This window comes from Onychomys torridus, chromosome 16 (genome assembly GCF_903995425.1).
Source record: "Onychomys torridus chromosome 16, mOncTor1.1, whole genome shotgun sequence".
NCBI lineage: Eukaryota > Metazoa > Chordata > Mammalia > Rodentia > Cricetidae > Onychomys > Onychomys torridus.
The window spans coordinates 56,997,747-57,023,834 of NC_050458.1; the positions used below are offsets into that span (position 1 = coordinate 56,997,747).

General features: G+C 39.9%; 1 protein-coding gene across 3 annotated transcripts in view; it reads left to right on the forward strand.

The window, feature by feature from the left end:
* The window catches only part of Cntn1 (contactin 1), a 311,527-nt gene that overhangs the window by 166,101 nt on the left and 119,338 nt on the right, over positions 1 to 26,088 (forward strand). For all 3 annotated transcript variants that reach the window (XM_036207695.1, XM_036207696.1, XM_036207694.1), the window contains exons 2-6: positions 1,465 to 1,596; positions 3,857 to 3,889; positions 13,017 to 13,149; positions 18,170 to 18,342; positions 20,641 to 20,736. In XM_036207695.1, the coding sequence (XP_036063588.1) occupies positions 1,536 to 1,596; positions 3,857 to 3,889; positions 13,017 to 13,149; positions 18,170 to 18,342; positions 20,641 to 20,736 (496 nt within the window). In that variant the 5' untranslated portion in view covers positions 1,465 to 1,535. The remainder of the gene's footprint in view (positions 1 to 1,464; positions 1,597 to 3,856; positions 3,890 to 13,016; positions 13,150 to 18,169; positions 18,343 to 20,640; positions 20,737 to 26,088) is intronic.

A 26,088-nucleotide genomic window follows, 5' to 3' on the forward strand; every position in this document is an offset into this window, starting at 1 on the left:
TATGCAGAGACAATGAAACATTAGTTATGTGCCCCCACATTACCTCAAGGCTACTCCAAAGTGCCTTGTGAAATCTAGCAGTGTAACTACATGGTCATTAATTATTGAAAACTTACCAAAGCAAGATATTTTAACTAGATTGCTACATAATTTTGAAGCTTAGTTCATGAAACATTTTTCCTTGCTTTTAAAGAGGGCTCCCAAACTTTTAAAGATATGAACACACCAAAACTATCTTGATTTTTGCTGACAAATATGTCTCAGGGACATTCTGCAATAAGAAAAAAAATTAAATGAGTAACTAAAAGAACAGAATGGCAAGAAGATGGTTATATTGAATCTTGTCTGAGTTGTGCATATCTGGTAAAAAATTTTTTTTCAAAACTATCTTTCTATGTCATCCTCCAAGCTTTAAAGCTCTCACAAAGGTTATCTTTCTTATGTGGCCTCGGGGCCTCACAATAAGATAAATTAATCTTTCTATCTGTGCTTCAATGAATTTTTTGTTGTTGTTGTTATATAGGATGCAAGATTGTTCTTTGACTTTGTGTGATGTGAAGCAGCAGTCAGGTCTGTTTAGCCATAGCTGGTCTATCTTTCTGGCAAATGAAGACAACTGAAACCTTACCTTTAAAATTTTTTATTATTTATTTATTTATAGTTTTTTTAAAATGAAAGAGAAAAATTCAGGTGAGATTCACTAACGTTTGGTAGGAAGCCCAGTCACCTCCAGGTGATTTGTAGCTTTGAGGAATAACCTTGCAGCAAGTTCTTTGCCTGATACAGCCTCTGATTTCCACTAAGTGAGCATTTAAGGCACAGTGTAATTCCAGTGGTAACAGCCCAATGTTACCAGCTCAAACTGACATCTCCTCTTGATTCCCTTCTAGTGTGCCTGTAGTTGGAGACCTTCTCTCCAGCCCCCGCCAAGCCCTGTTAGTACTGCTTGGTCATTAGTTCAGGCCTACCATTGTCTAGCTCTTACTCTTATATTTAGCCCATTTCTATTAATCTATACTTTGCCATGTGGCTTGTGGCTTACCAGTATCTTTATATGTTGCTATAACCCCAGGCACTCACCTCTCTAAATCTAATCCATTAAAATGATCTATATTAAAATGTTGACAATATAACTGTTTCAGTAGATGATCAGTGTATTTTGTGTTGAATAAGAAAAGAAATCATCCAGTTCTGATCAGCATGAGTATTCTGGGAAGGAAGGGACCTTGAGGGTCCTCTCATTACAAATGTATTAAAATGAGAATAATGAAACAATGGAGTTAATAACATCACTGTCCTCAAATGTTGGACATTTCCCTTCCCTCCTGTCCTTTTCCCTCTTCTACTCCTCCTGATTCTCCCCCTTTCTCCTTGCGTCTTTCCTGTTTTCTCACCTCCATTTCTTTTCCTATCTTTCTTTCTATGTTTGCTTCTAACTTGCTTTCTTGTCTTTTCTCTATGCAGGTGTTTCATAGTGCTCAACTGCCATAAAGCTTTCCTTAGTTTTGAAAACTGAACCATCTACTCAACCGAAGATGAAAATGCCATTGCTGGCCAGCCATCTCCTGCTAATCTCCATTACGTCCTGTCTAGGAGGTAAAGAAAAACTTTTGTGTACTCTCCAGAAATTACATGAATATAGTCAATATGTGTTTTTGTTCCATGAAATCTTCCATGTGATAGTAGAACTAATACCTTCTTTTGACATCTGGGTTGAGTCACATTAGTAAATAAATTTTATATGCTAAGATTGGTCTTAATTTTATTTTTATTTTCAATGAAGATTTTGTAAGCTTTAGCTCCCTTTCTGTATAAAAATGCTCATAAACCTATAAACTGTATCTTTGGAAAATGAAACACTTGGAATGTCAATTTTAACTTTACACAATCTACATAGAGTTGGAAAAGATGGGTGGCATTTCTACCATCTGCCTACAACTTCAATACTTTGAATAATAGTAAAATATAGTAAGAAATTTAAAAGTAACATTTTAAATGTCTTCCTTTTGTGTTTAATAAAACTTACTCACTTGTCAATTTGCATTAAGTTTATATAACTGTGTTTAATAATTGATTTACAAGATTTGTAAAAAAAATAAACATGTAGCTATTATGAGTATCCAGCACAACACTGAATCTGATAAATTTTTCATTTGTTTACTTAATTTTAGAGAAATAGTGTCCAAATATTCTATGACATTTTTTGCTTATAAAGAACAACATAGCCACTTTGAGCTCTCAGCACAAAGATCATGTTTCTCTCTTTCAAAGGAAATCTGAAAATTCAGAAATATTTCCCACAAGTGTAGACACCTAGTTTTACTGGCAGTGATATGTTTCCTAATAATATTTTTTTTCAAATCTCCGTCTCAATGACTTTCGCTCAATGAGAACTTGTTGAGTTGCTATTCATCTGGAAACAAACCTGTATGTAGACATTTCATACATGAATGTCTGCCAGTTTCTTTTATGACATACCCAAGACTCTTCTATTGCATTTATGATTTATTTAGTCCACTTGTTTGTGGGATACAGGGTATTTTGTAGTCCAGGCTGCCCTGAACTTACTGGGCATCCAAGAATGACCTTGAACTACTTGATCCTCCTGTGTCATTTTTCTAAGTGCAGTGATCACAGTATGGTCAGTTAGTCTTTATTGTGTTTTTTGAGGAGATGGTGATTTTTATTATGCCAATTCCATAATTTGGTGAAAATAATTTCATTAGTGTCAACAATGGAAGAGATGAAGCCACAGCCTCATGTTTTGCCTCCAGCAGCCTGGTTCTTTCCTTCCGTCTTTCAGGGACCTGAACTCAAGTGAAAACAGATCTTTGGTTTTGAAGGCAAAAAAAAAAAATAATTTCAAGACAAGCCTTTATAAAGCGGAGCCAGAGTGTATTAGAAATACAGGAAAGGAATTTAAGGACCATTAAATCACAATTTTGAGTATCTGTGTAGGGTTCTCACAGAACAGTCATAATTATCTTAGTAGCAAACATATACACCATGTTGGATGTTCTTGAGTTACATCCCCAGGATGTCTAAGAAAACAAAATTTGCCCTTTCTCTCTTTTTGTTAAGTAGGAATAGAAGATGAATCTAAAGATTTGCCTTGGATAAGAATGTAGTTTGATAAGGACACTCCAGGCACCACTATCTTGCACAAAAAGGGGTCCTGGTGATACCCCAGAAAGCTGGTCTTACAGCTGGGAGGAGGCAAAGGCCTTGAAGGGTGATGGTGGTGCATGACTTTAATCCCAGGACTTGGGAGGTAGAGCCAGGCAGATCTCAGTGAGTTTGAGGCCAGTCTGGTCTACAGTGAGATCTAGGATAGGCACCAAAGCTACACAGAGAAACCCTATTTCAAAAAACAAAAACAAAAACAAAACAAAACAAAGACTCTCAAAGATGGAGGTAAGGGGATTTTTCCCTTCTTTTGCCTTCATGCTATTCCTCCTTTTTCTAACCTACTTCAGTTCAGTTAATACTTAAGAATTTAATATCAATGGTAAATATATATAGACGCAAGAATGATATGCATGCACATATGTGGATATATAATTGCACGCCTGATGTGTATATAATGCATAAAAAGAAATTGCATATAGTTATTGACATCTTACTATAAATGAAATAAAAAGTGTTTAGTCTCCAAAATTCATACTAATTCCATTGATAGCAAACATTAGTGCTACCACTATATAATGTAAAAATAAGAAAACAATATTTGCACAGATGAAAAGTTGCATCAATCTCCAGTGTGAAGAACATTTTCTACCAAATCATTGACTCTTTGACCATGTTTGAAAACACACCTCAAAAAATAACTTGACACAATTTTTTTTTCTTTTTTTAGAGTTCACATGGCACAGAAGATATGGTCATGGAGGTAAGATTTAAATGCTTTTTTAAAAGATGATAATTAATTTCTTCTTTAAGCTATGATAACTCTAAACTTGAAGGCAAATGATTACTGTTGGGTCACTTAGAAATCCTTATAAGGTAATTTTTTCTGAAATCATTAAACAAGTTGTTTGATTATTGAAAGACATAAACACCCATACACACACACACACACACACACACACACACACACACACACACACTCAGGGTTTGGGCAGATGAAAACTATTCAGTGGGGTCTCCATTTTGTCTTACATGCTTTGTAACAATGCAATGCTGTGAAATTTGAATTGGTGTTTAAGGATTGCTTAACATTTTTGCAAGCCTCGTGTTTGCTTCAAGAGAGAGAACTAAAGTTAGTGCATTTGGAACCTTAAGATTTGGTGCAATTAGGAGCTGACAGATGTTAGACAATTTCCTGCTTGAGATGTACTGAATGTAACGACCAATCCTGCTGGTACAGTGTCTCCTGTGATTACTGGTTCACTGAAGTAGAGGCAGTCAAAAGAAGACCATGTTGGCTCTGCCTCTCCAGCTGGAAACTCACTGGCTAAACTAGTATTTTTACATAAATTAGTCAACTCCTATGAGCTTCTGGTTTTAATATGTAAAAACCACAGGGTTCCTTACTGCAAGAACCCCATAAAGAGCACAGCAAATGCAGCTGAGGTAGTGATTGATGGACTATGTGCTCAGTGACTGGTAACTGCTAACTCATTAAGCCACTGCGGAATGACAGAATGAAAGGCCAGGACAAATTGCTGAGTATCCAGTGTGACAACGTCTATGCCAAATAAAAGGATGCCATTCAGACTTAGAAGGATTCTCACTTGGAGGCTTAAAGAACAGAAGGGCAAGAAATTATTAGCTCAAATACGATCAAAGACATTTCTCCTCCCACCTCATGTGCTGGGAGTCCTACATGTAGATTATAGAGATCAGTGATATAGCTTGCCAGACTTGACGAACTTTATCCTAAGTAGGAAACATGACAAGGTAATAATTCTTTAAGAAAACAATTGAAGTATTCTTCCTTTGATAATTCAAGGTATGCTTAATGATGAAAGTTGTAGATAAGGAAGCCTGAAGTATTTTAACATTTAAAAGTGGCACAGATTCTAAATGAAGAAGGTAACTGATAAAAGTCTTTTTTAAAAAACAAAAACAAAAGAACACTTGTAATTTCTGTAGAATATTAACAGGAATTTCATTACAAAGCACTTTATAGTCAAATAAGTCATTGGAAACCCTGTTGCACAGTAAAGCATAATTGTTTGTAATTAATTGAGGTTAGGATTTATAGTACCATAAAAATAAGTGCAGGTATTTCATTGTACTGACATAATAAAACACTTGGCACTCAGTGACTAAGAACATAAATTTATTTTTCACATCTCAAGAAAATAGAACCCAAGCTCAAGTTGTTAGTGGGGCTGTGGTCCTTTGGAATATACAGAATCCTTGCCCCTTTCAGCTGCCAGTAGCCCCACATGCTCCTTTGGTTGTGAAGACATAATTACAGTGTCTGCCTCCAGCTGCTTGCAACTTCTCCCTCTGGCTGGCTCTTCACATAACCTTCCCTCTGAGCATGCAAAAGATACCCCTCCCCACTCCGTTAAGAGGAATCTGTGAGGAGAGACATAATATATACAGTTAGCATCCAGCTGGTAATCACTAAACCCCCCCTCGTCTATGTTAAATTTATGACTCTTCACTTTGGGTGATGTAAGACAAATTGATAAATAGTCTTATTAATAAACAAAAAAACAAAAAAAACAAAAAAAACAAAAAAAACAAAAAAACAGAGCCAGATATTGGGATCAGAGGAACAGGGCAAGCCACAGCCAAACTCACCTTACCAATTCCTCAGCCTCCAAAGAGATGTGCTTCCTGTATACTCACACCTATATGCCTTTCTGTCTCTGCCCTCTTACTTCCTCTCTCTGCCCAACTACATCACTTCCTCTTTCTGCCCAGCTCTATCACTTTCTGTCTGTCTGTACAGACCTCCAGAACTCCATGGTTAGTGCTGGGATTAAAGGCATGTGCCACCATGCCTAGCTCTGTTCCCAGTGTGGCCTTGAACTCACAGAGATCCGGATGGATCTCTGCCTCCCAAATGCTAGGATTAAAGGCGTGTGCTGCCATTGCCTGACCTCTATGTTTAATATAATGGCTGACTTTTTCCTCTGATCCTCAGATCAGTTTTATTGGGGTACACAGATAAAATATCACCACAGGGTGAAGTACTGAGACTGCCCAGCAAACACTGTGTTTCCCTGAACACCCATTTCCCTCTCCTTAGTCATGTCTCAGGGCACCTCGCTCCCCATACCTCTAAAATCCCTGAGCGTTCTGACTTTCAGATGTCATATTTTATTCCCATTACATGGGGAGATTAGAAATGATAAAAAGTCAGTCCCACAGGCTCCTCCTCCATCCTCTACTCTCTACTCATATCTGCATTACTATGGCCTGCTGCCGTTTGCAGGGCTCACCATACCTGCCCTTCTCTTGTGCAGTAGGCCTATTTCATCTAGTCCATTTAACCTGCAGCCACAGAAAATGTCCCTTCTCCCCCCATTGCCAATGTCTCCTTCTTCATGGCTATCACTATCAACACACATAAATTTCATGGGGGAGGGAGGCAGTTTGTGATAACAGCCTTTTTCCCGGCACTTGAGAGGCAGAGGTAGGTGAATCTCTGTGAGTTCAAACCCAGCCTGCTCTACATACACAGTTCCAAGATACCCAGGGCTACAAAGAGACACACTGTCTGAATAAGCCATTAATAATAATAATAATAATAATAATAATAATAATAACAATAATAACAATAATAATCTTGTCATTTCCAAACTCTGTACTTAATATCCCATGTATTCCATCTATTTGACAGCAATATAAGAACAAAAATGCTTTTGCCTGTGACTGGTCTTTTTAATTCCATAATCTATCTTCTTTGAATGTAGCAAGTTTTAACACCAGTAATCAACAATTGCCTCTTTACCACCCATGATGTAGAAGTGGTTGATGCAGTGAGCCACTCTCCAGATTCTCCAGCAGTGCACAGCTGGGCTGCTACATCTAGACAGAACAGTATTCTAAGTGAAGAGGAGCATTTCTCTTTTCTTTTATTTATCTCTTTTTAAAACCAGAGAATCTTTCCCAGACCCCTCTGAAAGAAATGTCATGGCCTGAGGTAATCTGAGTGCCTCTCCAGCTACAGCAGACCATACCTTTGGGGTAATCAGACAATGAAGTAGCCTGAGAGTATTCCAAGCCACTTTTAGAAGTTTATGAAATGGCTCAATGTCCCAAAGAGGCTATAAAGACATGATGGACTCTCCCTGTGACATAAAGCCAAGCAAAGAATTTAATCTCTATAACCTGATCTGCTAATCCAATCCCTGTCATCCTTTTAAATATTGGAATTATGCACACCTGTTGAGAGGAATTCCCAGTGTTGTGTTGTTACAGATGTCAAATTAGTTGCAATGTTACTTCTTACCCATTGCCCTAAGTGATAGTGGTGCTAGAGTATTCAAAACCAAATCCTAAACATCCTGATTATCTCAATGAAGAAAGGACCGATACTATAGAGAAGTTTGTTCTCAGCAATGGGCTGAGCAACATTTGCCTCACGTAGGTGGTTCATTGTACTTCAAGAGAGCTTGAACCACTCCTGGCTCCATGATAAGAGATACTATAAATATTGTAAGAATTCTAATAATAGACGTTTCAAATTTTGATGCCATTGCTTTATTTCATAATAGATTTTTCTTAGACCCATCTGACAACATGCTGATGCAAAATTCTGTCTAACAACAGATTGAGATGACATACTTCAGAATGGGAAAAAAATGGGATTTCTCTCGAGAGATAGAAACGTTACTAAAAATAACTCTCAAGCACAAACTGCAATCTTACTTTCAATTTCTAGAAATCAAACCAAATAGCAAGATTGCAGAGAACTAGCTGTAAAAGATTACAGGGAAAAGTGCAAGGATGTGCTTTAGCCACTGACAGATTGTGCCATCTATGGACGTGAAAAGCCCGCAGAGGGAGCAGCCAGAGCCTTTGGTTCTCTTGGATCTGCAGATTTTCCTTCAAATATGCATGTGTGATCTTTTTATTTCTTATCAGTAGTTTCAACCAAATCTGATAAAGTAATCACTTCTAAGACAGAGTTATGAGAGCTACATTAGATATAGGAAAGTGAAAGGTGTTTTTTTGTTGTTGTTGTTAAAATGGGTTTTTATTAAGAAAAAAATAAAACAGGTCAAAAGAAAATGTGTTAATTAAATCTTCAGGTAACCTGAGATGTCCTCTCTCTCTCTCTCTCTCTCTCTCTCTCTCTCTCTCTCTCTCTCTCTCTCTCCCTCTCTTTCTCTTTCCCTCCCTCCCTCCCTTCCTCTACCCCCCCTTAAACAGAAATTTTTCTGGTCCTGCTTTGCCCAGCAATCCAGATGAATCTTTTCCATCCTCAATCCCACAGCTGCTTATAAAACAATCACACAGAGGCTTATATAATATGGCCCATGGCTTCAGCTTCTTGCTATCTAGCTCTTTCATCTTAAATTAATCCATTCCTGTTCATCTATACGTTGCCAAGTGGCCGTGGCATTACCAGTCGGCTGGCACCTTGTTGCTCCATGAGTAGCGGCTGGCATCTTCTCCAACTCCACTCCTCTTCTCTCTGTATCTCTGCTTGGATTTCCTGCCTGGCTGTAAGCTTTCTTGCCATAGGCCAAAACAGCTTTATTTATTATCCAATGGGAGCCACACATATTTACAGCATGCAGAAAGATATCCAATAGCTCTCTCTGTGTCTCTGTCTCCCTCTCTGTCTCTGTCTGTCTGTCTGTCTGTCTGTCTCTCTCTCTCCTCCTCTCTCCCTCCATTAAATTTCCAACACATCAAAAACTGTCACCTGGATCTTCTCACTCCTAGAGCAGCAAGAGACAGAGGCATGCATTTCTGCAGGCCGAGTATAGAGCTACCTCAATGGGTCCTGGGCTTAGTCTCAAACTGTGTTATCCAAACCTATCTTCTTTCTCTGAGTCTGAGCACTACTTTTGAGTTAGGGGACCATGGAGTCACCATACTGGGTGATGGGCTTAGATTCCTGCTGAGCATGACAATGGAAAACAAAGACTTGAAGCAGTAACTGGTGCTCTCAAGGGCTGGTTTCAGTTCCCAGCTAACGTGGGCAGGAACCATCCATAAGCCTCACAGCGGGTCCAGTGTCTTGTCCAGAAAATTCTAGAAATGTAAGTAACATATGTTCATTAAACAGTGTAGCCATATCCTGGAAACAAGCAAACTGAAATATTTTAAATGTGATTTTATTTTTCCATATGAAAATTAACTTAGCTTCATATTGTATCTCACTAAGGTTTCTTATCTGTCCTTATAGAAATTAGAAACTAATGGAAGACTGGAAAATATATACACATCATTGGTACAAAATATTGCCATTAAGAAGAAAACAAATGCGACAATATTTCTGTTTGACCTATAAAACTTTAACTACAGATTTTTAAATATTCACATACGCTCTTTACAAAATTGCCTTCCTATTAGATATACAAAGTTGGTAATACATCACAAAAGGCCTCACCACTGTGAGTAGGTGATATTTCTTTCAGATAGTATCTCAAAGGTCAATGTTAGAGAAGATAAAAACCACTGCTTAAGTTAGACCACCTATTAAAAAGCAAGCTGGGAGCCCCAAATGGGCATCTTTGATCAACAAATGAAGCTTCTAGTTCTGGGAATAGGTTACATCCAATCAAGTTGTTGGCCAAAGGGGCAACATGGGAACCACCCCCCACAAACAACCCAGGCTGTTGCCAAGGCTGTTGATTGTTCTCCACAAACTGAGTGAAGTCAGAACATACACAAGGCATTGAACATAGAGAAGTCAAGCTGGTGCCTATCTAGAGCCATTACCCCAACAGACTACTATTCATGGTACTGGAAGGTACTCTGCATGCTAACAAAGGAGAAATGTCAACACAAATCCAGATAGAGAGCCTTTAATGACCTACAATGACCTGCCGCAATAGTGGCACAAAGCTTGTGGGAGTAACTGATCAATATCTGATTGGATTTAAGGTCCACTCTACGAAATGGAACCCATACCAACACTGCTCAGATAGCCAAGAGAGAATCTAAGATTAGATCAGCCAGGGACCTAAGGGAAAACCAAATATTACTGTTCCACTAAAGGAACATAGCAACAAATGGCCAACAACATTCTGCTATACTCATAGATCAGTGTCTTGTTCTGCCATCATCCAAGAAGTTTCCTCCTGCAGCAGATGGGGACAAATACAGAGACCCACATCCAAATATGATGTAGAGAGTGAGACCTTGGGACACACAGTCCTTATTGGGGTGTTTCAATCATGACCCTTTCCTCGGGGTACAGGGACCTCTACAGCAAAAGAGGCAGAAAGAATGAGAAAGAGCCAGGGGGATGGAAGACACTGAGTAAACAAGGACTTCAAAACACAGCAGGTCCAACAAGCATAAAGTCACAGAGACTGTGGCAGCATGCGTATGGCTGGCACAAGTCTGTACCAGAGAGGGTCCTAGAACTGAAAAAAAAAAAAAAAAAATGGACACATGTCACCATCCCTAACCCAGATGCTGCCCCCAGTTGATAGCTACTTTCAAATGAAAGATTAATTTTCTCCAAGGGAGTCTCACTTGAGCAAACAAATCACTCTAAAAGGTAGACCCCATGCCCAGCAGTAGATGGTCAATACAAAATAAACTCAATGGCATCTTTGGAGTCCTTTGACTTACAATATTGAATCAGAACATTCTCTTTTTTCTTTTTCATCTATTATTGTTATTATGAATTATTATTTTTATCTTATATGTCCTTTGCATATATATTATAGCTTCTGGTTTTGTGTGTTTGGGATTCTTTTGTGAGGGAATGTGTGTGTCTTTGAGGCTCCATGTATTTCTTGTGCTTTTTCTTTGGCTCTTTTCCTTCTCTTTGTTTTCCTTTGTTATGTGCTGATTTGTTTTGTTTTGTTTTATTATGTTCTATTTTATTTTATTATTATTTCTTAGATGCTTGTTTGTTTTCTAGGGAGAGATGGAAAGGTGTAGATCAGGATGGGGAGGAACTGGGAGGAGGCGAGGACTGTTGTAATCAGAATATATTGTATGAAAAAAATGTATTTTAAATAAAAGGAGAAAAAGAGTAAGCTGGGGTAGCCTGACATGTTGGCACACGCCTGCAATCCCAGTACCTGGCAGGTAGAGATAGGAAAATCTGGAGTCATGGCTTGCTTCTATTGGAGCCTTCCCGGGGCCTCAGGGAAGAAGTTTCTTCCTTTCAAGGCACATGGCTCACTACTAACTCATTCAGAGAGTATGGCTCATAGCTGTTGTTTGTAGACGCTACTACACTACTGACAGAGGAGTGACTCCTGCCTCTTCAACCTTTCTTGCTGCTTCATTTCTTCTTCCTTCCAGAGAGTAGAGACTCCCAAGACAGCTGCTTCCCAAGCTGGGCACTTGTGATGGGTTTCAAACCTGTTCATCATCTCCCATGCTCACAATTTGTATATATGTTGTCACAGATAATGGCTGCGCCTGAGTCCTGGTCACATGTTCAGGGATAAGAAAATTCAGAGGATAATCTCCCCCAGAGCATTCAGGAGTTCACTACTGCTTTATTCTCCTCTTCGGAAATCTTTAAGGACTTTTGCATTCTAGACCACAAGGCAGCGGGGTAGCAGGGTACAGAGACTAAAGAAGCCACCTGTCTCCAAACACTGCCAGTGTGGTCATAGCAGGCTGCCTCCGGAGTCAAAGCAGGCATGTCAAGTCCCCAGCCTGAGCGACACTGCGGCGGGGTCACAAACATACAAACTTTGGTAGGAAAATTAGAATGAAGAGTTTAGAAAGTAGAAAAGCTCATGCAAAGACCCAGAGGCATGAAAGTGTGTGTGAGTATGTGTGTGGGGGTGCATGTGTGTGTGTGTGTGTGTGCATGTGTGTGTGCGTGTGTGTGTGCGTGTGTGTGTGTGAGAGTGGGGGGGTGCATACGCACGTGTGTGTGTGCGTGTGTGTGTGCGTGTGTGTGCGTGTGTGTGTGTGTGTGTGTGAGAGTGGGGGGTGCATACGCACGTGTGTGTGTGCGTGTGTGTGTGCGTGAGTGTGTGTGTGCATATGTATGTGTGTGTGTGCGTATGTGTGAGAGTGTGAGTGTGTGTGTGTGCATGGGTGCATGTGCGTGTGTGCGTGGGTGCATGTGCATGGGTGCATGTGTGGGTATGTGAGTGGATGTGTGTGAGTGTGTGAGTGTCTGTGAGTGTGAGTGTGCATGTGTGTGTGTATATGTGTGTGAGGGGTGTGTTGTGTGTGTGTATATGTGTGAATGTGTTGTGAATGTGAATGTGTGTGTGAGAGTGTAAGTGAGTGAGTGTGTGTGTTTGTGTGAGTGTGTGTGTACGCGCGCGTGGGTGCATGTGCTGTGTGTGTGTGTGAGTGTGCGTGGGTGCATGTGCATGTGTGTTTGTGTGAGAGTGAGTGTGCGTGGGTGCATGTGCATGGGTGTGGGTGTGTGCGTGTGTGTGCGCACATGTGTGTGTGTGCACACGCGTGAGTTTGCGTGTGTGAGTGTGTGTGCGCGCGTGCAGTGTGTGTGCATGGGTGCATGTGTGTGTGTTTGTGAGTGGGTGTGAGAGTGTGAATGTGTGTGGGTGCATGTGCATGTGTGTGTGTATGTGTGTGTGAGGGGTGTGTTGTGTGAGTGTGTGTGTGAATGTGTGTCTGAGTGTGAATGTGTATGTGAGTGTGTGTGTGTGTGTGTGTGTGTGTGTGTGTGTGTGTGTGTGTATGAGTGTAGAGGGAGCTGTAAAGAGATAACTGGCAAACAGTACATTTGGAGAAACAATGAGAAAAGAAGTATTTTTGGTGCAACCATATTTCCTTTGACTTACAAAGTGGTACACAATGCCGGGCAGTGGAGTCCCAGGAAAGGTGCAAAGCTACACAGAGAAACCCTGACTCGAAAAATTGAAAAACAAAACAAAACCAAAAAAAAAGTGGTACACTATAAAACCATCTTGTTTTTGTTTCAGTGTCTGAAGAGGACAAAGGATTTGGACCCATTTTTGAAGAGCAACCAATCAATACCATTTACCCAGAGGAGTCCCTGGAAGGAAAAGTTTCACTCAACTGCCGGGCACGAGCCAGCCCATTTCCAGTTTACAGGTAACGCTCTTTTCAGAATGGAGGGCTAGGGCTGCAGAGCGCAGGCGCCATCTGTAACCTCGTATCTGTAGAGAAATCTCTAAGACAGGTCTGTGAGGTCCATCAACATCAACTCAAATATTGGCAGACCCACTATTGAAAACACTATATGGTATTTATGTACAGCACAGTTTTCTTAAATATATGTAAGAATTTCTTTATTATATATCGATTATGCAGGTAGATTGCTATTATCTAATGGGCTGATGCTTTCAAACAAACACAATTTTATATATATATATATATATATATATATAAAGTTTGCATAGGTAATTCCAGAAGGTTTTACCCTTTTCAAGTGATCTCAAATCTCTACACCTGACAACACAAAAAGTCCCTTGTAGTATCAGTACTCAACCTAGCACTCATGTGTGTGAGGCAGGCATTCCACCACTGACTGCATTCCCAGCACAAAAGTGTATCTTACATATATCTCTATCTTCTGAACAATGCATGAACCACTCTGTCCATGTTCCTGGGTCACTTCTCTATGCTATCCTGAAAACTTGGTAAGAGGTAAAAATTGGTTTCTCTGCTGCAGAGAGTTCATAAAGTTGTACCAGCTCTCTGAAACTGTATTGAAGACTAAGAGTTAACTAAATGCCGATGAATTTGAATTTCTTTTGTGAAGTGTTTCCGTGATAGGAAAAGAAGTGATGGAAAAATGGAACTTGAGTGGACACTTGTCACCCAACTTAACTGAAGTTTATCAATTAATAATTAAGTGTTTGGTAGTAGGCTTTCTTCCTACCACAAAACAGCTTTCTATTGTTAGACAAAGTTATTAACAGGGAAAATATCACCTTCCCACCACTTAATTATAATTGTGTTCATCTTCTCTTGCCTCTGGCTATAATTACAAGATTACTACTAAAGTAAAATATGAATTTAGATATAAAATCACCATCCTTCTGAAATTATTTTTATTGCTTCAATTTCATGCATGGAAACACAGTATAAATTATAAATAACACATTCGTTCTAAAAATTATTTGGTTGCTAGACTTAATGCAATGGCCTCTGCACATAGTCAGGGGCATGGGCAGGCATCAGTGACAGGTTGTGGAAATTTATCCACAGGCATATTTACAGGAAAAGATGCTAAATACTAAGTTAGATGCTTTGACTTGACCATTTAAGTTAAGTACAGATGCTGGACCAAAGCCCCGGTGTGATGATTTCTAAAAAAAACTTCCAGATAGTGTGAAAATGTCAAGCCTATTTCAGTGATACAGATCCAGTGACGCTGTCCTCACCAACAGCTTCCAGACTGGCTTGGAGGCAACCAATCAGCAGGTGCTGTGCTCAGTGTTTCCATGAACACAGCATGGGCAGGGCTATTGCCCTTCCCCCCACAGAGGCAGAATGAATGAAATGTATTCTGGCAAATATGTCACTGATTCCACCCCACAGGTTTTAGCCAAACAAAATCCCTGGCTTGACCTGGCTTGACTGTCCATTTATTAATATAGAGAGTGGACAGAACCAAGTAGATATTCAATCCTGATAGGGAGGTGGCTGCCTCTGACAATAAAATAAAGCTTGAAGGGGAAGAGGAGAGGAGAGGAAAGACTTGTTTGGTGATAAAAAGGAATGCCTGAAGTTTCTCATATGCACTGAATTATGGACAAACCACACCGCCTTAGGTAATCACGCAATTTGTCCTTCACAAAGTAGTTTTGTATTTGTAGCATGCTCTGTGGTGATGGATTATGCATGGTGGCATCCTAAGAGGTAAAAGGTACAATAGGAATTTCACTTGCCACTCACCAGCCTTGACACACTTTTCCCTATCTCCAGCCCCCAAGCAGCAAACACTGCAATAAAAATACACATTTAAAGGCATGCACAGGGGGGTTCAATACCCATTTCTGAAAACAGACAATGAGCTTACCCAAACACAGTGAGGCATAAAATTTTATGATATCCCAAACAACCACAGCCAGAGGCAGTCACGGCAGTAAACACAACTTGGAGCCAATAACAGGGAAAATCCCAACAATTGAAGCTGCTTGACTAGGAAACTGGATTCATGGTCACTCCACACTACTTGCTTTGATTGTAGCAGGGCCATTTACACATAGTGCTCTGTGTGTGTTATTGAAATTAACTCTGATGACAGATTATAACTGGGAAATGTCCTAGAGACCCAACTTACAAAGTGACCGAACTGATAGCATGCATTTTCATCATTATCCTCACCTGCATCAGAAATGTATTTGGCATCCAGAAAGTACGCACAGGTGCCCTTCTGAACTTCATGATGGGGACTCCTGTCTGGTGGTTTTCCTGGGATGTTGCTTTAAGAGGTGGACCCAGGCACAGGGTAAAATGATTTGTTCCTGTCATCCTCTAAAATGATTTGTTACTATCATCTTAAACAAAAACTCTTTTCTCTATGCATTCTTCACAGCAACTCGTGCAAAAACAAAAAACAAAACAAAATAAAACAAAACAACAACAACAACAACAAAACAAACTCTGACAACAACAACAACAACAACAAAAAACAAAACAAAACAAAAAACCCAAAAAAAAAAACAGCAGACTTCTATTTACAACATTATCTTCAGTGGGTGGTATTGTTAGCCACAATATTTCCCATCGACGCCACGATACATAGACATAGATGGTGGAAGAAAATGCCTTCCACAAATGTTGCCCCTAAAAAATGTGAAAAGGCACCAGTGAACACTGAATCTAGGCTGAAGAAAATCTGATTTCATTAACTTAGTTGTAGCTAGGAGTTAAGACCCAGTGGAGTAATTTAGACTATGTGATCGCCCCCTGGTGGTCATCTTGTGTCAGTGGCTGCTTCCTTTAGTTTTTTTTTTTAAGTACATACATACATACATACATACATACATACATACATACATATTATTTATATATATATATATATATATATAATTTAATTTAATTTTACATATCAGCGATGGATTCCCCTGTCCTCCCCCCTCCCGCTCCCGCCTTCCTCCCAGCCCCCTCCCCATTACCATCTCCTCCAGGGCAAAGACTCCCCTGGGGATTCAGCTCAACTTGGTAGATTCAGTACAGGCAGGTCCAGTCCCCTCCTCTCAGGCTGAGCAAAGTGTCCCTACATAAGCCCCAGGTTCCAAACAGCAAGCTCATGCACTAAGGACAGGTCCAGGTCCCACTGCCTGGGGGCCTCCCAAACAGTTCAAGGGGCTCCTCAGCTTTTGGTTCATAGTTCATGTGTTTCCATTAGTTTGGCTATTTGTCCCTCTGCTTTTTCCAATCTTAGTCTCAATAATTCTCGCTCATACAATCCCTCCTCTTTCTCAACAATTGGACTCCTGGAGCTCCACCTGGGGCCTGGCTGAGGATCTCTGCATCCACTTCCATCAGTTATTGGATGAGAGTTCCAGCACACAGTTAGAGTGTTTGGCCATCTGATCACCAGACTAGGTCAGATTAGGCTTTCTCTCGACCATTGCCATAGTCTACAGTGGAGGTATCTTTGTGGATTTCTGGGGACCTCTCTAGCACTTTGCTTCTTCCTATTCTCATGTGGTCTTCATTTATCATGGTCTGTTATTCCTTGTTCTCCCTCACTGTTCTTGATCCAGCTGGGATCTCCAGCTCCCTTAAGCTCTCTTTCCCTCAAACCTTGCCCTTCAGTACCCCCACTCATGTCCAAGTTGTTCATGTAGATCTAATCCATTTCTGTCATTGGGCAATCCCTGTATCTTTCTTAGGGTCCTGTTTTCTACATAGCCTCCCTGGAGTTGTACTTAAACATAATAAAGGCTATTTACAGCAAGCCAACAGTCAACATCAAATTAAATGGAGAGAAATTCAAAGCAATTCCACTAAAATCAGGAACAAGGCAAGGCTGTCCCTCTTTCCCCATACTTATTCAATATAGTACTTGAAGTTCTAGCCAGAGCAATAAGACAACATAAGGAGATTAAGGGGATACAAATTGGAAAGGAAGAAGTCAAGCTTTCCCTATTTGCAGATGACATGATCGTATACATGAGTGACCCCAAAAATTCAACCAAGGAACTGATACAGCTTATAAACACCTTCAGCAACATAGCAGGATACAAGATCAACTCAAAAAAATCAGTAGCCCTCCTATATACAATAGACAAACAGGCTGAGAAGGAAATCAGAGATACATCACCCTTTACAATAGCCACAAATGATATAAAATACCTTGGAGTTACTATAACTAAGCATGTGAGGGACCTATATGACAAGAACTTTAAGTCCCTGAAAAAAAGAAATTGAAGAAAATGTCAGAAAATGGAAAGATCTCCCATGCTCATGGATAGGCAGAATCTCACCAAAAGCAATCTACAGATTCAATCCAATCCCCATCAAAATACCAACACAATTCTTCACAGACCTGGAAAGAATAATACTCAACTTCATATGGAAAAACAAAAAACCCAAGATAGCCAAAAGAATCCTGTACAATAAAAAAAAAATCTCTGGAGGCCTCATGATCCCCGACCTCAAGCTCTACTATGGAGCTATAGTAATAATAACAGCTTGGTACTGGCTTCCTTTAGTTTTATCGGAAAATGGCTGTGCTATTTAGCCAGATAAACTGTGCTACTAGCCAGTTTATGTTTTAATTCTTCAACAGATATGTTTTAATAATTTATATAATGTATCTACAAGTCCATGAAATGACCTAGCAATGCATGGCTATCAAATGTGCTCCTGTCTCAACAATAAAAAAAAATTAATCTCTGGAATGAAACTCGGTAATGCATTTTTTTCTTATAGGATACCTCATTTAAGATGAGGGAATGTGTCAGGAGTTCACACTTACATTTATGTACCTTAGCTAAGTTATTATGCATGCTTCCAAATATTCAGAATTGTAGGTCATTAAGAAATACCACTTCACATGGAGCTGAACTTAAATCACTTCAAAGTGATGTTAGCCAGACAGAGTTTCCAGGCTTTGTGACCTTCAGAGTGACATTAATGTCTTTTTCTCGAGATGGAGAATGAATAATGGGGATGTTGACCTGACAAATGATCGGTACAGTATGGTAGGAGGAAACCTTGTCATCAACAACCCTGACAAGCAGAAAGACGCAGGGGTATACTACTGCTTGGCATCAAATAACTATGGGATGGTCAGAAGCACGGAGGCGACCCTGAGCTTTGGATGTAAGTAATCATAACTTTTTAAAAGTGGGTTTATTCATGTGAAATGAAATTACAAGTATTTAAAATTATTGATAGAGGTCTATGTAAATTGGGAGTTTAATCCTGTGATAGTTAACCATCTCAGCTTTTCTCTTTCATTAAAATTACTTCTCCTGGAGAGATGTTTCAGAGGTCAAGTATAGTAGTACCTACTCTTCAGAAGCACCAAGTTCAGTTCCCAACCCCCATGTTGAGTGGCTCACAACTACTTGTAACTGCAGCTCAATGGAATCCAGTGCCCTCTTCTGGCTTCTGAAGGTAGAAACTATACATACACACAATACCACACACACACACATACTATACACATGTACACAAACATATACATGCATATACACATACATACACAGGTATATGTAAAATTAAAAAAATATCGTTCCAATGAATATGAACTCTCCTACCTTATCATTTCAACCAAAGTAGTGACACACTGTGGTTTATTAATGAAGTCATGTCCCATGCTCATGTATAGGTGACAGGTGGCTTTTGGTGAGACAAGTAACATACTTGGGAAAATTTCATTTAAAATAGAGTAATTCTGCGTGACTGTTAAGACATATCAGTACATACAACCCTAAGAGTTCAGCAAAGAGAAAAAACAAGAAAACAGGCTCCTGGTAAGAATGAGCTGTAGAAGAAATGCATTGTATACAGTAGTGGGATTTGCGTGATTAGTTCAGCACAGGCCAAGTGCTGTGAGTACTATAAAGATAATGTAAACGAAACTGGGACCACATTCTGAAGAATCTTGAATGATTCTCTGCCATATAGCATCAGTGAAGTGGTGCCAGCATTGTCCATGGCGGCCCACAGAGAATGAGAATTAGCTATTAGGAAAGAAACTATTTGAGAGATGAAGAGTGCCCTGTGCCTCTCCTAACATCCCCCATCCCTGAAAATATCTGTCTCTTCAGTGTTTAACTTCTGTGGGCTGTAATTAATTAAATTGTATTTTAGTTAGTTGATTGTCTTAAATTTGAATTAAGGCCTTTTTTAAATGAGGGCCAATAATGGAAAAAATTTAAAAATAATACTTGCCAAAATAAAAGTTAGAATTTGTTTTAAAGGACAGAGTTACATTGAAGGGGGAGCTGATTATGGTAATAAATCTCCAGTTTGTGACTTTATGTCATGTTTTTATGCCATGTTTCAAGAAAGCAGATCAATTACCGGGAAGGGTGAGGTAGGTCAAGAAGCAATAATATTAAAGCAAAGAGAGTTATAGATAAAACACATCAAACTTAAAAGAAAAACTTCAGGACCTGCACTGCACTGAAGTTTTTTGTTTTCTAAAGAAAGTCAAGTTAAAAGACAGTAACATTCTTCTCTCACTGTGGTGGCGTGGGAGCTGGAAAAATTACTTTAAGATAGAACTGAGCATGTGAATTTTTGTTCCACATCCAGAGATTAATAGAATTTCACCAAGTTTACTTAAACATCAAATGAGCAGATGAGGCTAGAAAAGGCATGCAGGCGCCATGAGCTCCTCCAGTCCAGAGATGTGGCTTTGAGTCTTCCTCTGGAAAAATGTAACAGGGAGTAACAGGAAGAGCACATGGCTTTCATGAGCAGACGTGTGAAGGAGAGTAAAACACAGTTATTTCGGTTGGGTGTGGATCACAGATGAAGAGAAAGAAAGGCAGAAATTAAACAGGACCAATATCAGTTAGAAGATTTAGCTCAGTGGTAGAGCGCTTGCCTAGCAAGCAGAAGGCCCTGGGTTCGATCCTCAGCTCAAAAAAAAAAAAAAACAAGAAAATAAAGAAGAGCCAAAGTACTTAAGGATCAAAAAAATCAACCAAGATGTGAGTTTTAAACACACAGATAAAAAGAGAGGTAGGGGGGAATGGATCACTTTCTCCTTATCTAGCTGGGATCCAGTCCTGGGCTCTTTCCCCTGAGTTTCCAAGCACCCGTTGGAGTGGAAGTGCACCTGTCTCTGCCTCTAGTTTTTGAGGCTTTCTGGCGTTGGCTGACCTCACTGTATTTCTTCACTGAGACTCTCCCTAACCTGAAAGGATCATTTTTTAGCTTAGCCGGACCTTTGTGGTTATCGGAATTGCGCCGGCTGCTGCGAGGAAGTCCGTGAAGGAACTGCATGGCGCGCACGGATCCCAGCTATGAGAACAAGTTGCTTGCACTGGTGATCAGAACCAGCCGAGCTCTGCTGCATTGCACACACAAGTTACTGAAAGATCACACTTAACATCTCTTTCTCTTGAGCAGAGTGAACATTTCCCTTTTCCTTTTTGAAATCAGATCTCGACCCCTTTCCTCCCGAGGAGCGTCCCGAGGTCAAAGTGAAGGAGGGGAAAGGCATGGTGCTTCTCTGCGATCCTCCCTACCACTTCCCAGGTAAAAGGAGTGTCTCGGGCTGTGGACCGCTAGGGAAGTAAACGAGGACCTCTGAGTGTTCTAGCAATGATAGTATGCTAATAATTACTTAGTTTTTCTAACAATCATGTACCATCTTTAATTTAATGAGATGTGTTCTTTGCATTTGTTGTGTGAACTTTTCCTGCACTCCCCGAAGAAAGAACTCCGCCCAAGACTAGCTTGGGGAACCAATGAATTTAACTAGTGTCCCTTACAGGAATATGGGAGAGGTGTTACTTACATCAGCATGGGCAACTTCAGAATAGCTACACCACTGAAGAAAATTCTTTCCTCCAGCAGCCACTAACTTCCTATAAGATGTGTTAGGAAGGGGTAGAACCGGGCGACCTCTTCCCCTAGAACATTAAGTGTACCATCCTCAAGCAGGTATCATGCAGGTAAACATGGCTACTGAGGATTCCTTAGAAATAATGGCTGGGCCATGCCCATAGGACAGCAGCATTCCACAACAGATCTCTTTGTGGTGGTCACTTACATGCGGTTGTAGATTCTTTTCTGTCTGGGCTCCTTAGTCACTCGGCCTAATCCTAAGGTTTTCTTGTCATTTTAGTTTATAAATAGTAAGTATATTGGATTACACCCTAGGTAAATTTCCTATTACATAGGAGAAATTATGAAAGGTTTTCCAGAAATTACGTTAAATATTCAGAAATAGACCAGCAGTAAGGAATGATGTATGATCAATCAGTTTTTCAATTTAGTATCTGCAACATACTGTGAATTATAACTAAGCACTAGAAGGGGATAAAGACATGATAAATTATTTATGTCCTTAGAGCCACTGATCTATGGGAATAATTGTGCACTTCAGAAAGGGAACAAATTAAAAATCATATGTGAAAAAAAGGCTACTCTAGTATATATTCATAGTATTGTTTTCATTTGTTTTATTTATGCCCCTGACAATGAAATGCATGTTTTATGCTTTTATATATTAAATGTGACTTAAAACATATCCATAGGAAATGAAACAGAGCACTCTGCTATAAGTAATTTTGTGTGGAATGTACTGACTCCATATACACATATGTATTTCACACAAAATTATACACATGTTAATTTTCATATTGCTTATAAAATACTGGTAATTTTCTCTGTACTGCAAGAAAGACAATTAATTAGCTCACATAGGAGGGGCATGTTTACAGTGTTATAACAGGCTTCCACTAGAGAGTAGATTTTTGCTGGAGGAACTGCCAAAACCACGAGTAAATCCCTCTCCTCTTCATAGTATTTCCCACAAACAAGGCAATGGCTGCCTGGTGACTCCCTTTGCCTACTCAACAATGGACTAGCTCCAATGACTAAGAGAACCCTTTGTGAGTGCTTTCAACTAGAGGCTGCTTATTTCACAGGACACCAGCAGAACAGAACAATAAAAGCTGCCAGCTCTCAGAGACCCTCTGTGGTGACAGGAGCACATAAAAGATACAAAGAGAGGAAAGAATAGGGTATAAGTTAGATTTTAGAAAGGGCCTTGTTGGGAAAGGACTGTTGACAAAAACCATAAGGAAGTGAAGGAGCTAATAGTATAAGCATCTTAGAGGACATTCCTGGGAGATGAGGCTACAAAGGCTGAGGCAGGGCTGTGGGTACAATACCAGTCAGAGTACCTGCAGTAGTGGGAATGACCTAGAAGGCAGTAAGATATGTAATGGGAGTTCCAGGAGCTGTGCTGCGGAGGATGTCATCATGTGTGCATAGCAACCATGTGCTTATGCTTTCAGTGAGATTTATACTCAGAGTATTAAGCAGAGGAACCACATGACATGGGTGGTTACTGTTTTAAGGGTTGGAACAGTGGTTTCACACTGGGTTGCACCTTCACATGGGTTGCATATCAGATATTTACAATACAGTTCATAACAGTAGCAAAGTAGGAAATTCCTTTGCCTAATATTTTGATTGTTTTTGTTTTGTTTTATGAGTTTATTACATACAATATTGTGGTAGTTGGAATGTGATTGGCCCTATAAACTCATAAGGAGTGGCACTATTGGAAGGTGAGGCCTTGTTGAGGTAGGCATGGCCTTGTTGGAGGAAGTGCGTCACTGTGGGGGCAGGCTTTGAGTTCTCTCTGGCTTAAGTGTCACAGTCCACTTTCTGTTGCCTTCTGATCAAGATGTCTGCCTGCATGTCACCATGCTCCCTGCCATGATAATAGTGGACAAAACCTTTGAAATTGTAAGCCACCACCTCAATGAAATGTTTTCCTTTATAAGAGTTGCCATGGTAATAGGGTCTCTTCACAGCAATCGAAACACTTACTAACACAAATATATTTTATAATGTTCTTTCCACTTCCCCAACTAGTGCTACCTAAACCCTCTCTACCTGCTATGCATTCATCTCCATAGTCTCTCACCCTCCCTCCCTCCCTCCCTCCCTCTTTCCCTCATAACAAAAACAACAAAAAGTCAAAAGACACCCCCTCCAAAAAAAAAAAAAAGACAAAAAGTACCAAAACAAAACAAAACAAAACACACACACACACATACACACGAAATAAATAAATAAATAAATAAATAAATAAATAAATAAATAAATAAATAGTAGAATAGATTTTGTGTTTGTCAACTACTCAACCCTGGAGTGTGGTTGACGTACCAAGTGAAAGTAACATGCCATTGAAGAAAGCTAGCTTCTTTTCCCATTCCCATCAGATATCAGTTACAAATAGCTTCTTTTTCAGGGCTGGGACATGAGTCCACTTTTCTGTCTTCTTGGATTTTTTTTTCTGGTTTGAGCCTATGCAGGTCTTATACATGTCATAACAATTCTTGTGAGTTTATGTGTGTATCAGTATGTATATATCAGAATATCATTAAGAATAATTTTATTGCTATTTTCCTTTAGCAGAATATTAGTTGTATGTTACCTTAGTCAGGGTTTCTGTTGCTGTGATGAAACACCATGACCAGAAAGCAAGTTGGGGAGGAAAGGGTTTATTCGACTTACTCTTCCACATCACTGTTCACTAGCAAAAGAAGACAGGCCAGGAAGTCATACAGCGCAGGAACCTGGAGGCAGGAGCTGATACAAAGACCATGGAGGATGCTGCTTACTGGCTTGCTCCTCATGGCTTGCTCGGCCCACTTTATTAAAGAACCCAGAACCACTAGCCCATGAATGGCACCACCCACAATGGGCTGGGCCCTCTTACATCAATCATTAATTAAGAAAATGAACTATAGGATTGCCTGCAGCCTGATCTTATTGGGGGAATTTTCTCAGTTGAGGCTCCCTCATTTCAGATGACTTTAGCTTGTGACAAATTGGCATAAACCTATCCAGGACATGTTTCCCCCTAGTGCCATCACCTAATTGGGCTCAGGGTTGGGGCCATTTTAATAGTGTTAAGTCGGGATTCTTTATCATGGAGCAGACCTTCAATCTAATTTTTAAAAGTGGCTTGGTACTTCCATAACATTTGCACCATTATTTGCACCAGTATATCTTGCAGGCAGGTCTCCATTGTGGGTTGCAGGGTTTGTAGCTAGGTGAGATGGTTATTACTCTCTCTTCCAGTAGCTTGTAAAGTAGCTTCCAGCACCATGAATGCTAGTAAGTAGAGGTGAAGCTTCTAATTTGATACAGTTTGATTTATCTACATTGTGTGTAGACATAAGTGAGTTGTGTCTTCAGCAGTAGGGCAGGTTGTAGAGGGTAATCAATGTCTTGTCAATACCCTCTTGTGCTTGTGAGGGTCTATTGGGAATCCTTTGGTAAACTATTCAGCAAGATATAATCCATTCCTGCCACTAGATATTTTACTTGGTGGTGCAGAACGCCCAGTTGGGACCTTGCCGCCTCCATTATGATTCCCTTTAAATTAGAAAGCTTCTGGAATAGTAGGGTCTCCATATGATTTTCAAAAGACTCCTACTGTTGGTTGTCCTTCCCCATACTCCCCCTTTACCCTGCACTCGTATTCATGTGCCTATTAAATCCCCCTATTTTAGCTTCTCCTTTGTCTGTTTATAACACTGTATTTTATTTTCCTTTCCTAGGAATAGCTCCCTGCCCCTGCTCTCTTGTCCCTTCCAGTTACGTAGCCTCTGTGGTTATTCACATTGAAGCCCATATATCTAAAGCTTAAAATCTAGCATCCAAATAGAAAAGAAAACATGCAATATTTGAGTTTTGAAGGTCTTTGTTACTTCACTCAGGATGATATTTTTTTCTAGCTTTATCCATTTACATACAATCTTCATAATTTCGTTTTTCTTAACAGTTCTATGATATTCTGTTGTGTAAGTTACCAGTTTTTCCTTTCCCATTCATCAGTTGATGGACATCTAGGTTGTTTCCAGGCTATGGGTTTGATGAATGTGGATAAGAAAGCGTCTGTAGTAGGATGTGGAGTCCTCTGGGTACATGCTGAAGAGTGGTATAGTTGGATCTTATGGTAAATTGATCTCAAGATACTTGAGGAAACTCCACACTGATTTCTATAGTGGTAGCACAAGTTTACACATCTACTAGCAATAAACAAATGGTCAGCGGGTCAGCGTCCCCTTTCCCCACACTGTCATCAGCATATGCTGTCATTTTATAAATTGATCTTGATCATTTTCATGATGAAATCTCAAAGAAGTTTTAACTTGCACATCCCTGATAGCCACATATTGAACATGAGGGGTGTGTGTGTGTGTGTGTGTGTGTGTGTGTGTGTGCACATGCGCGTGCATGTTTCTCAGCCATTTGTACTTCATCATTTGAAAACTCTGTTGAGTTCTATACTGCAGTTTTTAATTTGATTATTTGCTTTCTTGGTGGTTTTTTTTTTGGGGGGGATTTTTTTTTTTAGCCCTTTGTGTATTCCAGATAATAATCCTCTAACAGTTGTATAATTGGAAAAGGTTTTTTCCCATTCTATAGGCTGCCACTTTGCTAGAATGACTATGTCCTTTGCCATAGAGAAACTTTTATGCTTCATGAGTTGATTCAAAAAGTCCTTTATGCGTTTAGTGTTGAGTTTTGTGCAAGGTGATAGATACGGATCTATTTTCATTGTTCTATACATAGGTATCTTGTTTGACCAATACTATTTGTTGGGGATGCTATCTTTCCAGTGTGTATTTTGGATTCTTTGTCAAAACTATGTGTCTATAGGTATGTACAATTATTTCTGGCAGCCGGGCGATGGTGGCGCACGCCTTTAATCCCAGCACTCAGGAGGCAGAGGCAGGTGGATCTCTGTGAGATTGAGGCCAGACTGGGCTACAGTGTGAGTTCCAGGAAAGGTGCAAAGCTACACAGAGAAACCCTGTCTCGAAAAACCAATATATATATTTCTGGCTCTTCAGT